At 40.3% G+C, this 16,263-nt stretch overlaps 3 protein-coding genes across 3 annotated transcripts; all 3 read right to left on the bottom strand.

Annotated features, from left to right (window-relative positions):
* Window positions 1–5,741: 5,741 nt before the first annotated feature.
* LOC140776993 (blue copper protein-like) lies at window positions 5,742–6,789 on the bottom strand. The gene is made up of 2 exons (XM_073120893.1): window positions 6,459–6,789; window positions 5,742–6,364 (listed from the first exon to the last, which is right to left on the bottom strand). The coding sequence occupies exons 1-2, from the start codon at window positions 6,622–6,624 to the stop codon at window positions 5,964–5,966; spliced, it is 567 nt and encodes a 188-aa protein (XP_072976994.1). The 5' UTR covers window positions 6,625–6,789; the 3' UTR covers window positions 5,742–5,963.
* Window positions 6,790–9,949: 3,160 nt separating this feature from the next.
* On the bottom strand, window positions 9,950–12,421 carry LOC140779183 (small ribosomal subunit protein cS22). Its single transcript, XM_073124171.1, has 4 exons — window positions 12,040–12,421; window positions 10,774–10,872; window positions 10,418–10,696; window positions 9,950–10,296 (listed from the first exon to the last, which is right to left on the bottom strand). The coding sequence occupies exons 1-4, from the start codon at window positions 12,376–12,378 to the stop codon at window positions 10,171–10,173; spliced, it is 843 nt and encodes a 280-aa protein (XP_072980272.1). The 5' UTR covers window positions 12,379–12,421; the 3' UTR covers window positions 9,950–10,170.
* A 301-nt stretch (window positions 12,422–12,722) lies between these two features.
* Window positions 12,723–14,293, bottom strand: LOC140779184 (uncharacterized). The gene is made up of 6 exons (XM_073124172.1): window positions 14,029–14,293; window positions 13,884–13,943; window positions 13,695–13,772; window positions 13,553–13,623; window positions 13,283–13,476; window positions 12,723–13,104 (listed from the first exon to the last, which is right to left on the bottom strand). Exons 1-6 carry the CDS (start codon window positions 14,223–14,225, stop codon window positions 12,979–12,981), a joined length of 726 nt encoding a protein of 241 aa, XP_072980273.1. The 5' UTR covers window positions 14,226–14,293; the 3' UTR covers window positions 12,723–12,978.
* Between the last annotated feature and the right edge of the window lie 1,970 nt (window positions 14,294–16,263).

Raw genomic sequence — 16,263 nt, 5'->3', positions numbered from 1 at the left:
TGTACTTTTTGTTTGATCGTACTCTGTATAATGATTTGGGCGAGATTCTACTGTAAAATGTTCAGTTCACGCTTCTGAGATAGTCTATTTCAGATAGATTATGGCTATAGTTGATTTGAGTACTTCATTGATTAGGGAAGACTCGGCTAGGCAAGAACCTGCCAATCTTATATGCTTTAGATATGGAGTACATTTATGGCATTATGGTTAAGAAGAACAAGGCACAAGCAAAGGAACTTCTACGAAGGCAACCAAATCTCTGCCGTCTCTGCATCCTTCCTAGAGCGAACCTTGACTGCAGTGGCATGATCCAGGACATTCTTAAATGCTCTGCTCCTTTTTAGTTTGTATTCACCTGACCACTTGCTATGAGCTTATCATATTATTATTTTTGGATATCCTCGATCAGACAAGCTTATCAGCAGCAATGGGTGTATTGGCGGGGTGTCATTGTGCCAGCTGTCTTGGCACGGTCCCGAGTTCTAGTGGTTCCACTTGGAAAGAGGAGACAGCTACTGTGTCCTTCTCGCCGCTTGCTTTTGGCAGTTTGAGCAAAGGAGTAATATGTGGTGGTGATAGAATCTTCCAACCTGGTACAGCCTATTGGTAGGTCCAGACGGAACCAAAGTAGCGTAAATGGTCAAGTCAGTGGAGTGGGTTTTGCTTATCTTCTCTCTGTGATCCACTTGCTTTTCTCTCTTCGCTAAATTCCGCGGTTCATGCCTTCATAGAAGTTCCTTTGATTGGCTTTTGGTTCACATTGTTATCCAAAAGTGAAAATTCTTGAAGACATTGATTGGAATGGGCAGAGATTGGAAAGGGTACCAAAAGCCTTACATTTAAACATACTAACAACATCCTTTTGCCTTTTCTGCTTCGGAGCCAAAAAAATATGAAAAGTTTGTTGTATGAATTTTTAATTGGTTCTCTAATTGTAGATTCTGACTCTGCTTCTATCCATGTTCTAATGTATTATTTGGGCATTTAGAGCGACGCCATTAAAAGACCCACATTGACATGGCCAAGTGCCAATGGGTGTGATCTGGAAGTTATTCTCTTGACAATAAAAATAGGGATCTCATTCTCCAATATGCGCCTTTTAACCCAATTGTACCTTGTCCCTCCCTAAATCTTGCCTGAATAATGAAATATATTGTATCAAGCCAACTTGAATTTTGGCAAGAAATCTTTGAAACCAGTGGTGGTGTGATATGGGCAGGATCGCACAACGACGAGTACAGCTATTCAAGTGTGACACATGATAACATATTAAGAGCCACAAATATTTGATGGAGAGCCGTGACCTATAAGTCTAGAATTCGCTGGGCTTCAACCTAAATTGACAAATATATCGCACCTTCAGGTGATAAGTAATTAACTATATCACATATCGACATCGTATGCCAGACGTTAGTGGAGACGTCTGATGCTTATGGACGGGAACCACCATTTAATCCTTGGGTAAAGATGAGGCGATATATTCTAATGAAAGCAAGAGGAATCTCCATCTGCCCTTCACGTTCTAATAGCCCAATAAAGAATTTAATAAATGGAATCAGGCATCTCCTCGTGAACCATTACCCTGTGATTGGCCACATTCTATCCAATCAAATTTAAAAGGAAAAAAGAGCTGTTTCCACTCACATGAAAATATATCAATTTTCTATTACTCTTTATCACTCAGGTCAACAGTAACAATCCCAACCGTTAACTTAAAGGACCAGAAAATTTTAATCGGTCACTAGCGAAGCTTCCTGACTCAGAGACTACTAGAGTGTGCCGTGTGCCGTGTGCCGTGTGCCGTGTGCGTGACCCACGTTGGCTTAATCGCTTTCCCGTAAAAGTTATAAATCCCAAATTAATAATTTGTTACAAATTCGAGTCCCAGTCACGTCTAAGCGAGCGTATATTGGTAAGACCCGAACGCGGAGACCCGAAACAAGAGCACAAATCGATCACCGTCCAATCTTGATCAGATAGCCAACGACCATTTCAATTATTTAAAAATTTATGTATAATTGTACTAAACGCAATGCCAGCGATGGCGAATTAAAATATCGCGTTAGGTACGTACCCTCCAACCTACCGTCAAAAAAGAAATACAAATATTAAACGCACAAGAAAAAAAAAAACTATTGTATAGTTTCTAATGATTAAAAGGGATAATAAGTTTAGGTAATAGTAGTGGACCCAAAATTCCATCACGAAATCCTTATCAAACGGCTGTCACTCGCTCCTCCCCCTTTCTCTCACCCTTAGTTGTCTTCCTCCTTTTCTTAGATTATTTTTTGCAAAATTATCATTTAAAATAACACCCCTGTGTAGCCGACTTTTCCCAACACACCCCTCTTTATATACCATCCCCATCCTCCCCTTCCTCTTCCTCACTGAACCCTAACCCTAGCTCTCTCTCTCTCTCTAGATCTTTCTCTCGCAGTCCAAGAATGGCGATCTCTCGCTTCCTCCTTGTCGCCATCGCGGTTGCCGCACTCGCAGTGAGCTCCTCCGCCCAGGGCCCCTCCGCCTCCCCGACTCCATCACCGACGCCCCCTACTCCTGCTCCCGTGTCTCCTCCTACGCCAGCTCCGGTTTCTCCTCCCACCCCAGCTCCCATGTCTCCTCCGCCTACACCAGCTCCCGTGAGTCCTCCTACGCCAACACCCATGGCTCCTCCTTCCCCAGCTCCCGCGGCTCCAACCCCATCCGCCGCGGCACCTACCCCAGTTCCCACCGCCGAGGCCCCGACCCCATCCATGTCTCCGGCCACATCACCCCCCTCTCCCCCTCCGTCCTTTCTCCCCCCCTCCGAGGCCCCCACCGCCGAGGGAAGCGGCGCCTACGGCGTCCGCCCCGCGGCCTGGATCGCCGTCGCAGCCGTCGCAGCCGTCGCCTACGCCTTCTAGATCGCCCCTCGAGACGTAGATCTGTCAACTCTTGCTTCTGATCTCCCGATGGTGATGGTGTCGATGGTGATCTGATGCTGCCCGCATTGTCCTTCTCCCCCATTGTATTGTCATTATAATTATTGAGGATTTCTTTACTTTATTAGTTCTCTTTTCTTTATTTTTAATTTATCTGTGGAGCTTTGCTTTGGCTTTGTTAGACATATGTGATGAGAGAGCGAGAGAGGCGAGTATCCAGTGCTGAGTGGTGGTTATGGTTACCTTTACTTTGTTCGTTGTAATATTATTCCTAGTGCATTCTTTCTTTCCTTTATTATTCCCATCATACCCTCCTTATCTCTGTTGCATTCGTTTGATGGCGATTGGAATTAACAAGGGCATGTTTGGAAGTTGGTGGTGGAGCAGCGATCACATGCTGCTCCTTTTTTTTTTCTTTTCCTTAATTAGTAGAAGAAGAAGAAGAAAAAAAAATAAAGCTTTTTATTGTTTTGGGTGCAAGGTGATTGGAGAGGTGACGTCAGGTGTGTGTGCAGGAGCCAGCTGTAGGGCAGTACCGGTTAAACCCATGTGCACGAGTCTGGGAATCACATGGTAGGTTCTTCGTTGAGGCAAACAATCTTGGGTGTTTGCTACGACGTGTCAGTGGATCTGTGGTCCTATCGGACGGTGGAGATGCGGTTATAAAAGAAGTAAGGGTGAGTCATGTTCGAAAGGACAACAATCCACAGTGTCTCTGTCGCCTTTCTTATTTTCTTTTCTTTTTCTTTTCGTTTTTTTGCTTTTCTACTCGTCTTTTTTTCTAGTAACTTTTGCCATGCTAGCTAGGCCCAGCTAAGAGGAGAGGAACGACTAAATAATTATGTGAATTAATTAACTAATTAATTAGGGGTGGTTGGTACCATTGCATGTTAATAGATGATTGGTGCTTGTAGACCCATCTAATTGGAAACTTCCTCGCTGCTATTATCTTATTACTATTTCAGATTTGAAAGCTCTCAATGACATATAATTTGAACTGTTTTGATATTATAATATATGTCCAATGTCGGTGCGCAGTCACATTGTTACATGAGAATTTGTTTAGTCTTCTCACTTAAATGGGATCATGGAGGACGGAAACGAACCTTCTCATAACTAGAACTAGATAATAACAGTTTCTAGATGCATGACCTTAGATAATGATGGTTTCTATAGCCAGACGCAAGAGAACAAACAAAATCGAAAATAACGGCCAACAAAAACCAAAACAAAGCGCCCACAAAAGTCACGATGTTTGGCTTCGATGATGGCGAAGGCGAGTGAGAGGTGATGATGATGATGATGATGATGATGATGATGATAGAGCAAGCAGCGACGGGGACTAAGATGGTGGAGGCATCCAGACACTGACGAGCACACACTGCAGTTGTGCACAAGGAGGAGAAGCATTAGGAGGATAGGGAATCCTAGGCAGGCCAAACTAATCGTAGGACCAGAGCCAGAGCCAGACACAACCCTTTCTAAGGCAGAACAAATCGGACCTAAATCCTGAGCTGGCAGTATGAACCCGAGCCCTAGCTATAGCACAAGCCACGACAAGCCCATGGGAAAGCACTAGTCAGGCACCAAGTCTGCGATGACTTAGAGGGGCTTAACGGCTCGCTAACCGAAGGAGTTTTGATGAAAAGACCTAGCAGAAGAGGAAAGGCTCGATTGTCAGCTAGGACTAACGCGCCCCTTGGCTGCAACACTTGTGGTCGGAGCTAGGCAAAGGAGAGCGCAACGAGGATAGGGAAAGAGTTGGATGACGCGAAAAATGAGGCGAGAAAGATAAAATGGTGGATCCACTGGAAAAAGTAGTGGCTTGTTACGATCCAACCCAGGCCAAGCTGGAGTAAGGGACACGGGCTAATGGATTCAAACCAGAAATACTCGTGGTTTGTACAATAAGAACCTTGAGTTTTATTTTATTAGTTTTTATTATTATTTAATTAAGTCAATCGTAACTGGTAAGACGCAAGGGTCTAACTGTATTTTGCACTTAATTGTTTAGGGTCTAGTTAGACCCAAGCTTATGAAGAAAGTGGTCAATCAAGTCAAGTCCAGTGAGCCAAGCTAAGTTTGTAATTCGATTAGAATAGCCACATATAAGAGCTATGGCGTGCACCCTATTGGATCACCGATTGATGAACAAATTATTTTTCTTGCATTAGAGTATATAGTTGCTAATTAGCTTTCACTGACCATAGCTCACCACCAACTACCAGCGCTTCAACCACCCTTTCCACCTCCACGCACGGCCACTCTCTCAAGCCCTCACTGCAAAAGCATTCGGTGGTGCCGATGGAACCACTTATATGACAATTACATGGCCGAAACTCTAACAAAGCTAGTGCTGACCGCATATAAAAATTATATAACTCCTTTCTTTGAATCTGGATTGTACAGTTAGTTTTGGGCCCGGCCGAAGGCATCAACTTGGAACTCAGTTTCTTCATGCCAACCACCTTTGTTTGTCCCCCCTATCACTTCAGAAGATTTATACTTCTTTTTTTCTTCTCTTTTAGCCCATGAACGACCCGTAACATCTCTCCATGGCGTGAAAAAAAAAAAAAAAAAAAAATCTCCGTGGTGTGGAATAAAGGTCAAAAAGCAAGCCACATGAATATCATATCAATACAACGAACCCCATCGCAACATCCACCAACCCTTATAGGACTAGAAATTCTCCTTTCCAACTCACCTCCTACCTCCACTTAAAAAAATAAGAACAAATGATTTGATATCGATATAACAGGCCCAATACCATTCACACACATGACACATCCACTCATCCCTTTCTCCACAATTAAAGCAACAGAAGGAAAGCATAGATCCGATAATTATAACATAACTCGTAAGATATTGCATATCCCAAACACTCAAATGAAGCGAAAGATATAAAATTACATCAATAACCACCATAATTAAAACACCAGCATGTGTCCCAATGTAATGATATGTAGCCACCTAACACGTGAAAAAAGAAATAAGTGACTCAAAAGAAGAGAGCAAGGTGCACTGTCTCTATCCTGGCTGGGCTTAGAATAGGGCCGCCACGAGCCCAGTAAGCACGATTAGAGCTGACGCAGTTGGTAGAAGGCCAACGGCGCCAGAATTATTGTTAGTAGTGGTGCTGGGAGTGGTGGTGGTGGAGGGAGGAGAGGTAGCGGTGGGCGTCGACGGAGTCGAAGGGGTACCGGAAGGAGGTGTCGGCGACGATGGCGAGCTTGCGTTGGCGGTGGCGACGGTGACGGAGAGCTTCATGCCACTGGCGCAGTGGCCAGCGATCGCGCAGATGTAGTTATGTGTGCCGGCGGTGTCGAGTGCAATCGTGGTCGGCCCAGTGCTAGTGCTGCTGATTGAATTGGTCGATGAGCAAGAAGCGTAGTCCGAGGAGCTAACCTCCGTCACGGTGTGCGTACCAGTTGCATAATTAAACACTGCGATGACCAAAGATTTACATATAATTTGTATCTTTTTTCACATGTCAGTAATATTTTCCTTCTAAATAAAAAAGATAGTGAGAGAACTAACCTAGGCTGTCGCCCACGACAAAACTTTTGCCGCTGGTCCAAGTGGAGTAATCGGGGCCAATCGTCCAACCACTTTTATCACCAACGGTGTAGACGGTGGCCGATCCCCACGTGGCACAATTCAGGAGAAGAAGAACACCCAAAGCTAAGGAGTTGTAGGAAGCCATGAATTTAATTACGGATACTGGAAGAGAAGTCGAAGAACTCTGCAACGCGTTGGTATGTGAGGAGAAGAGGAGGAGGAGATCCTTCTTATATAGAAGTCGAGAGGTGGCTTAATTGGAAAGAGAGCGAGAGCGAGAGCGAGTAGGAGTAGTAGGACTTGGTCCACTTTGTCCAATGTTCCTCCGAGTATTATTATTTCCTAAAGCCTGTGATGGATGAGAATGCCTTAGGAAAGACTCAATGCCAAACAGAAGTTGGTGAAGCATCTCGGCGCCTTTATTTCCCTTTTATCTGTTCGATGTCGACATGTGGTAGGCTCGTCAAAGGCATCTAAACTCTTATGCACATTCCCCTGCACATTAAAAAAGTTTAGTAGTAAGAATAATATACCCAATCCCCATTAGCCACAAGCCTCAATGATCTATTCTGCATGGTCAACCTACAGGAGAACAAAGATAGAGTTGATGTATTCTGCGTTACACCTGCCGTTATTATAGTAACATAGTGCTTTAGTTAGATATCATTGTCAGAAGAATCAGATAATTACTCTGCGGCATAGGGTCAATAAGAACATCGATCATTCGTCAAATATTAGTCATCATGACATCACCTTCGACATGAGGTACCTTGGTGAACTGTTATATATTTTTATTTACGATCGAGGAAGAGCTTTCTTTCAATTTTCGTTTGTGAATCAACGAAAGTGGTCTTTTTTTTTCCTTAAATTATTACCACTATGAAATATATTAATCTAGAAAACACATATACCTTATTTGTTATACTATTAAACTATTATATAAGTCTTAAACTTGGCCAACTTTTTCAAAGTAATTAGCTGCGAGTCAAACAATTTCCGTTCATCAGAAGCCTGCTACAAATCTCAACAAAGACAGGTAAAGCCTTCTCAATTTCCCCCACCAAACGTGTTGACTTTTTACCAGCTCCTAGTACACGTGGTAACATTAGAAAGGGCCGAAACGTGGCGCCCGGCCAGTCGTCAGATTGGTATGGCGGCTGAGCTAACTACTCCCGAAGCCAATTTCATTTTCTTCTCTCTCTCTCTCTATTTTTATTCTATTCCTGTAGGTTATTTTTTTCCCCATCCAATACGAAAAGAAGGTATGATACGGCTTTAAGCATCGCTTGGTTGCCAAGGAGTTGCTTTCGCTTGGAATAGTCGCCACCTAACGCACGTCTGCTCTTTCGCGACCATTGCCAGCTTTTTCTTGGATGCTTTGGGGAACGGCGAATGAGACCTAATCCTTTTCTTTGACATATAGGCATTGCCTCGAGAAAAAGTTTGCTCTACTTCCATCAAATGGAAGACTAATGTTACAGATTTAGGAGGAGGATTATGTTCTGTGCTGAAAAGAGTCGATGAATTAGTAAAAGTCAATAGTGAAACCATTTTCGAGATATGTGAATCACTAGCCCTTTAAATATTCTTTAAATATTCGTCCACTCTCTTTAAATCTTTCAATGCTCTTATCGTGAATCTCGTGCGATGAACAGACCCATAGGGATCTACGGTCATCTGCAGAATGGCATGCATGAACTCCTCCATGATCTATTGCAATTTGGTGTGACTCGTGGAATTTCATGCAACTCATCTGAACCTTAGCAACAGAATAGCTGAATAGTGGAATAATTTAATTTAGGCACAAAATCTCAAGGCCCATGCCACAAAATTGGGCAATGGAGTAACAACAAAAGGAAGGTTTCTTTCCTGCGCCGGCTTTGACTCTGTTTGAGGCCATTCCATTGAGAGGGTTTACTTCGTCGCCGACGATCTTTCCCCCCCTCTCCTCTCCTTGCTCGAGAACTTCTCCCTCCTTCCTTCACTTCCTCACCCATCCTCTTCTCTTCCCTATATAGCTCCTTCATAGTCCTCATCCGTCGTCGCCTTTTTCCTACTGGTTGTCGCCCTCCCCCTCTCGCACTTATTTTGCCTTCTTCCTCCTCCTTCTCTGCCTCGCTGTCACTCTGCCATGTCCTTTTCCGTTGATGCCTGTCGTTGCCACCATCGTCCCCGTCATTAGGTCCTTGCTATGCCATTACTCCCTTGTCGGTTTCATGATTTGCCGCCACTCCGGCCAAATCCAGGCTTGCTGGCGGATCCAAGCCATCCGTTACTCCGATTTCAACCTCCCCGACCGCTTCAATCCTTTCCGTCCACTCAAATCCCTACTTGCACCGTACTATCTGTGATTCATGAATCTATTTTTCTTCATTTATCCTATGCTGGTTTTATGGTGTTGTACACGTTTTCTGTTTTGTAATTCTTTTTTGTGTGTGATTATTAATCTTTCTACCTTCAGAGATTCTCAGGCCGTGCTCCGTTTTTTTAAAGAGTCGGCGCTATATCCGGTCTCTTTTCTGTGTAGTAGCTTGCATTGTCATAATTTCTGAGTAGAAGTATCGCTCCAGCCTACGGGATTTCCCTAAATTTTAAAAAGAAAAAAGAAAAAAGCGATAACAGTTGTTCTGTTTGGATAATGGAAAGCAATCCCTTCCCAACTTTACATTGAAAACAGCAGTTAAATTTGTGTTTGGCATGTAAGTTGTAGAGCAATTTGGAGTAAAATGATATTCAGTTTTTAATTGGACCCCTATTATCAAATTACAAATTCAAATTTTTTTTATTAATTTAAATTAATTTATTATTTTTTAAATTTAATATAACTGTTTAATTAGGATAAGTTAAAAATTAGAACATACATTTTATATGAGTGATGTATGATTTTTTTTTTAAATCTCGATTCACACGTCGTTAAAAATTATAATATGCATTTTTCATAAGTGACGCGTAACGATTTTTTCTAAATTAGAACATATTTTTTATATAGGCGATACGTAACTTTTTTTTTAAATTCGATACGTATATTATTAAAAATTAGAAAATATATTTTACATAAATAATACTTATAATTTATATAGGTAATTCTTAACGTTATTTTTAAAACACAATAATTTTTTTAAGATTTATTAAAGCTAAATCAGTTAAAAATATCTAAATTACAATTTGATAATAGAGAGACATATTTCTGTCGGTTAGAAAACTAAAATTTTTTTTACTGCAAATCGCTTGTAAATTGTTCCTCTCCGCAACTCAGCAGACTACTGCTCGCTGAGGTCGAATATGATGCTTATGTCGATGAAGTTCTTTCAGCATGATCTTCGTAACAGAAGAAATTATTAAAATGACTCTGTTAGCCTCCATACAGAAACATGTGGAGATTTAAATTGATGTTACTCTTCCTGCCCTTCAGAAAATTAACAACTTTTCAACACCTCTGCATTCAGATTTGTCAAGAGACCTCCATGGGATGAGTGAAAGGAAGAAAATTTGTTACTAGAGCATCTAGTTGCTCTATATGCTATACTGCTGCAACAAACTTACATATGAAAATAAGTAGGCCTCCTTGCTCTTGCAAATAACCAAATTTTAAAGAACAAAAGCCCTTGATTTCAAAAACTTTTGTAGTGACCAGTAGTTATAGTTAACAAAGATAAAAATACAACTCTCCGTATAGCTACACCTTGAGTTATCAACTCTCAGGAAGACTTGGCTCGCTAGATACCTCATCAAGTTGGACACTTGCATGAGATTTCGCTTCAGTGCTGTCGGTCTGTAGTTTACCAAGTATCAAACGAATTGGTCTTCCCATAAATCTCTGCATCATAAAAAGATTGCACATTGAATACAAATATCAAAATATTCACAAATATGATATACTTACGTTTGAAGGCAAATGCTAAATCATACGATCATAAACAACATGGATATCAATTTACCTTCCCATTGAAAGCAGTTATTGCAGCTTCTGCATCTTCTTTTGAAGAGAAGGAGGCAAATCCGTAACCTGCTGATCTCCTTGGATTGCTTTGGAAGATGACCTCAGTAGATAGAACTTTCCCATTAGCATTGAAGAGTTCTCGAAGGTCTCGAGACCTGACTCGCCAAGACAAATTTCCCACAAACACATTATACTTAGGAGCAGGAGCTGTGGCAACAGGAGGTTGCTTCTTCAATGATCTTGCCAACTCTACCTTGATAATTCTACCACCTAGACTCTACAAAGGAAATAGAATAACAAATGATAAAATGCCTTATACACTCAAAAGAGGATTCTATGGTCTTGAATGCTTACAGTGGAATTAAGATTTTCAAGTGCTGCAAGAGCCTCTTCCTCTGAAGCCATTGAAACAAATGCCAGTCCTCTGTTTTTATTGCTATTGTACATTGAGAGCTGAAGAGATCAATAAGGACCATCTGATTAAAGAATTTCCATGGTATACAACTTATACAATGTTCCGTAAAGGGACCAAAAGAAAAGCAAGATGATGAATAATGTCATGACCATGTGGAAGAAGATTAACCTAATAAAGTGAATCATTAAAAGCAGCTTGGTCACAGAAAACAGCCATATACCTTAGTAATGTGAAAGACCATTTATCAAAAACGGAAGGTATATTTAAGGAGGAATAATGAAATCCAAATTGTTCGAAAGCTCAATTTTGTTAGTTGTCTACACTCTACAAATATTAGACCCCTATTTAAATGTTACGCTTCAAAGGATACACATTAAGAAAGCAAACTTGGAAAAGATGCATATGAAATCTCCAATGTAGAGCTATCCAGTGCACAAAGGTCAGCATGCTGATGGTCAAACAGAGAGTAACTATTTTATATAATGGTCAAATCAGGAAATGATTTAGAAAGTAAGTAAAATTATCTATGAAACATCCAGTTGCAACCTTTTAATCATTAATAAGTTCTATTTGGAGCCAACTTTTCAAAAGAACAGAAAATGTGTTCAAATTTGATGCTGTTGCTTTGTTTCACATAGAAGGCAATCTACTTCGGGATCTCTATTTTCAATTTCATGAATAAAAAGATATACATTGACAAAGCAAACTTGCGAACGATACATATTATATCTCCAATTTAAAGTTATCCAGTACACAAAGATCAGCATGCCGACTGTTAAATGGAAAGTAATCTATTTTTATCTGATGACAATCATCAGGAAATGCATACAAAAGGATTGCTCGCTACTTGGCTATCTTGCTATCTTAGCAAACTTAAAAGAAGACTAATGCAACTGTCCATTTAGATCATAGCATCAAACTAAACCATCGATGAAACGTCCCTGCGGAGAACAATCTGTAATCCTTAAAGAATTATTGAGGCCTGTTTGGAGCTATTTTTCAAAAGAACAGCAAAAATGTTCATACTTGATGCTGTTGCTTTTGTTTCGCATAGAAGGCAATGTACTTCGGGATCCAATATGTTACTTGTCATGGCAAAATGTGGATTAGAACGCATTCGCGAGAACTCACTATGCTAGGCAACAATTGTGCGCACACAAAAAATTGAAATGTTCTCAAAACAAGAAGAGGAAATGAATCGAGACCTCGACGTCGACCACAACCCCGTGCTTCTCGAAGAGCGCCCTGATGTCCTCGGCGGTGCAATCCCATGGTATGTTCTGGGCTATCAACCGCTTACCTCGACCGTCTCCCTCTTCCACCGCAGCCTCCTCCTCAACTGCTGCTTCGGCCGTCGAGCTGCTGAACAGAGTGGCGATGGAAGGAAAGGTTCCTCTCACCCTGCTCCGGTAGTTAGGGTTTCGGGAGGAGTGGAGAGAGTTGGAAACGGGGAGGAGGATTCGGGTTGTCGAAGGTTTGGGGAACGACGGATAGAGGTGAGATTGATGAGGTGAAGAAGGAAGTCGGAGGAGAAGAAGCGCCATGGCGACTAATATCCCGGGATTATTGCTGTGTACTTATCTACAAAAGAGTGACTGATATTAACTTTTACACACCCAAAATAAATAAAAAATAAAAATACTCAATTTATTTCTCTGCTCTTTCTCTCTCTCTCTCTTTATATATATATATTTTTTATTTTATTTTTCTCTGAAGGACACCAAAAATGAAAAATTGAAAGATAAAGATGAAAACTTGCGTATCGTACCACATATTAATTAGCGGGTCAAATATTACAAATGAAGGTTCTTGTACCTTTGAGTAGCAGGCTAAAATCCCTTTGTTACCCATTAACATATATCTATTCACCACGAGATAAAAACTGATGTAAATGAAGAAGAAATTATAGATTTGTGCTTATATATATTGTCTAACAACAAGCTTTCTCATTTGCATTTCATCAAGGGAGCCTAATCTTTTGCGCTTCCCCTTCTTGCCAATCAATTATCGCCAAGGCTAAATTATGCCATGGATTACAACATGGACGAAATTGAAATCATAGACATATTTACAGACATTCACATAGTATAGCCAATAGTAATTACAACAAGGAACAATTCCAAAGTCATTGGTCTAGTAAACTATCATTTCTGATCTTGATCTGCCTTTGGATTTGTCTTCTCCTGTTCTTCTATTTCTTTCTCTATGGCCTCTGCTTCCTCGATGATAGGCTTAAGCAGTGTGTCTTCCTCTTCTCTTATCTCATCAACCTGCTCTTCCAAAACAAAATAAATGTCATTTATCCTTCAACAAAAGTATATGATCACTTCCTTACAAGCAACCATAGGCCTGAGGGCAATGAATGGTCGATAAATATACCACTTTGTTAACTCTTGTACATTATACTCGATTGACAAATAGAAAGTGAATAATAATTTGAAAGATAACCTTGTTCATGAAGGCTTCAGCCATCTCAGCATCCTTGTCTAATTTTTCAGCAATGTCTTCAATCTTCAGAACTGCTTCCTTTAGATTTCCATCACGAGGAAGTACGCCGGCGATATCGGAGGCGACCTTCTCCGTCACCTCCGCCACCTCCTCGACGATCTCAATCACAGTGTCGACTGTCTTATCCACCTCATCTAACAAACACAAGTAATTGCCTACATTACTTTCAGGCAGATGGAAAGAAAAGAAGAAAAAAGAAGTTGTTTTTACCTTCTAGACATCGTATTTTCTTGTAAAGAGGTAAGGCGAAGCAAATTACAGAACCAATCACCTTTTGTGCCCTTCAAGAAACACGAGATCTTTCATTATATGATGGATTTGTAAAAGATTCCTTGCTATTATTAGCTCTTACCATGAGGGTAAAGGAGGGCCTCCGTTATCAGATGACTGAAGAGCACAAAGATCGGAGTTTGTATGTAGTAAAACCCATCTGGATGTTATCACATATGTTATCTAACAAAATACTTTGAGAATTCTAAAAAATAAAAAAATAAAAAAGATGAGATTTTTTTTGCTTTTTATTTTGATAAAGATGACATACTCTGAATCAGCTTCTGCAGCATCAGCGGGCTGATCGGAATCAACTGCAGAGTTTGCCCCTCTGCATCAAAGCTCAAAGTAGATTACAAGGGTTATTTATGCATCTCCAAGGATCTAATATCGCTTGACATCTAAAGTTCACATACTTTGCATCTCCTTTAGTAGAAAGGGCACCATCAACGCTCTGTGGATCCATCGCTTGGGCAACCATGGCTCGATGCAACCGAGGTGGAGAAGAGACGGAGATAGTCTGCTGAGGAAGAGAGACTTGTTTGTGGGAATTACTAGGGCAGGATAGAGCTAAAGAGGGGTTGGAACAAACAAGAGAATGGACTGTAGCCATGGACCTCCTTTTCACAATTAACCTTTTTCTCGGAGTTAATTGCAACCAAACATATTAGTGAGATGGGCATATTAGCTTGGGATAAGTTTCATAGATCAGTTCAACATTGGATAAAGATGAAGGAAAGTGGTACTCTTAATTACGTCAGGAGAAGAGCATTTTTTTAATCGATTTGAGTGGTTGACAAGTCTCCATCCAAAGGCCCACCATGTGATGCATGACATTTCTTACGAATTGATGAACATGAGGAACGCAGTAGGTATTATTAGAGTGCATCCTTGGCTTAGTTTTGCAATCATAATTTAATTTTGAGTCTCTACTTGGTTCTCCACTCAAATGGAACTTTATTATCCTCGCAGTTGCGTTCACATTGGTGTTCCGCTGACTAGAACAAATCTTAAAGCATTATCCTGCGTGGAAAAGTTTCCATTTTGCTTGGTCTTGGCGGCTTCGTTTGCACTAAAAGTTTCTTAAATTTTGATAATAATATGAAAACTGAGTATTTACATATTTTATACTAGAGGCATATTTTTTATAATAAAATATATATCATTTATATTTAAAAATATGCATAAAAGCTCAATCTTACTATTTTAAAATTTTTATTTATTTTTCAATACAAATACCGTATCTTACTATCTAACTGTCTCACAAACATTCAAAGGAGAGTATATGACATGAGAAAAATAAAAATGATCGTGTATTAATTAAAAATATGCTTTGATATTTAGTTTATAATGTTTTAATAATTTTTTTATAAAAAACTCTCAGGTAAATAATTCCAATCAAAGTTTTACAAGCTTAATACACATAAAAAATAAGAGATATTTTATAAAGCCTCTTATGCTAGCACTATTAGGGGTGTTAAAATAAATGAGTGGTTTGAGTTCGGCTTAACTTAAGTTAAGATGAGTCTAAATTTTAAGCTCAAAATTAATTTTAAACCAAACCTAAGTCGGAGCCAGCTCATTTAGGCTTAGCTCAATATGTATAAACTAGATGATTCGCTATTGACACAATCCTAATCCTCCTCCAAGCTGCCGCCTCTTCCTCCTTATCCTCCACCTACTCCGTTAGCTCTTCATCCTTCGGGATCCTCAAGCCTCCTCTCCTGTCACTATTCTCCTATGCCCTCCTCCTATTATCCCACCTCCTCCACCTCTCACCTCGCCCAAAACTCTTCACCTTCTACTTCGTTGCTCACCTCGCCGCCTTTGCCTCTGCCTCTGACTTCCGCCTCTCCTAATCTCCTCATGGGCAAGTCCTCCACTATAGATTCCTCTCCCAAATCTAGAGAAAAAAAGAGTTTATCTAGAAAAATATCGCTAGAAGAGAGGAGAACCTCTACCCGTCTTGTAGGGATGTAGGTTAGAAAAGATAAAAAGGAGGAAGACATTGTTAACCACAAGGATAGTTCTTAAAAAAATAAGAGAAGAAAATGGCGCTGAAACCTTAGCAGAGCTACCGCTTGTTCTGAAAGCAACATTCACCACATGTAGATGAGTCTAAATGTACATGCTGTTGATATTACAATACTCGAGGAGCTATTGAATGCCCTTTACTTCTAAAGTAAAATAAAATAAAAAATAGAAAAATGCTTGTGTGCTATATGAATAAAATGATAAACCTAATCCACAAATATACTCATTCAGTGGCAATTTGATGCGAGGAGAATAATAGCGCGTCTGAGCGTAATTTCCACGCGGTTTATATTAAACAAATAACCATGCGACGTATAAAGCGATATAGAAATGATCAAACGAACTCCACCACCGTTTTCCACTCCGCTGGGCCCCCCAACTCTCTCTCAATTTGGTCCCCACTAATCTCCCACCACCACTGATAGATCTACTCGAACCCACTACAACTAAAGAAATATAAAATATACATTTGCATTTAACACTCAGCCTTTATCAACTATTTATTACTTATACCATATATTTAATATTTATAAATTGAATCCTTTATTTTATTAAATATATACAGAAAATACTATGTTGTTAGTTCTACTAAATTTTAGGTTAACTTAAAAGTTACC

Source organism: Typha angustifolia, chromosome 15 (assembly GCF_048772165.1).
Source record: "Typha angustifolia cultivar Huaian chromosome 15, ASM4877216v1, whole genome shotgun sequence".
NCBI lineage: Eukaryota > Viridiplantae > Streptophyta > Magnoliopsida > Poales > Typhaceae > Typha > Typha angustifolia.
The sequence above is the reverse complement of the archived record's forward strand: the minus strand, read 5'-3'. Positions and strand labels throughout refer to the sequence as shown.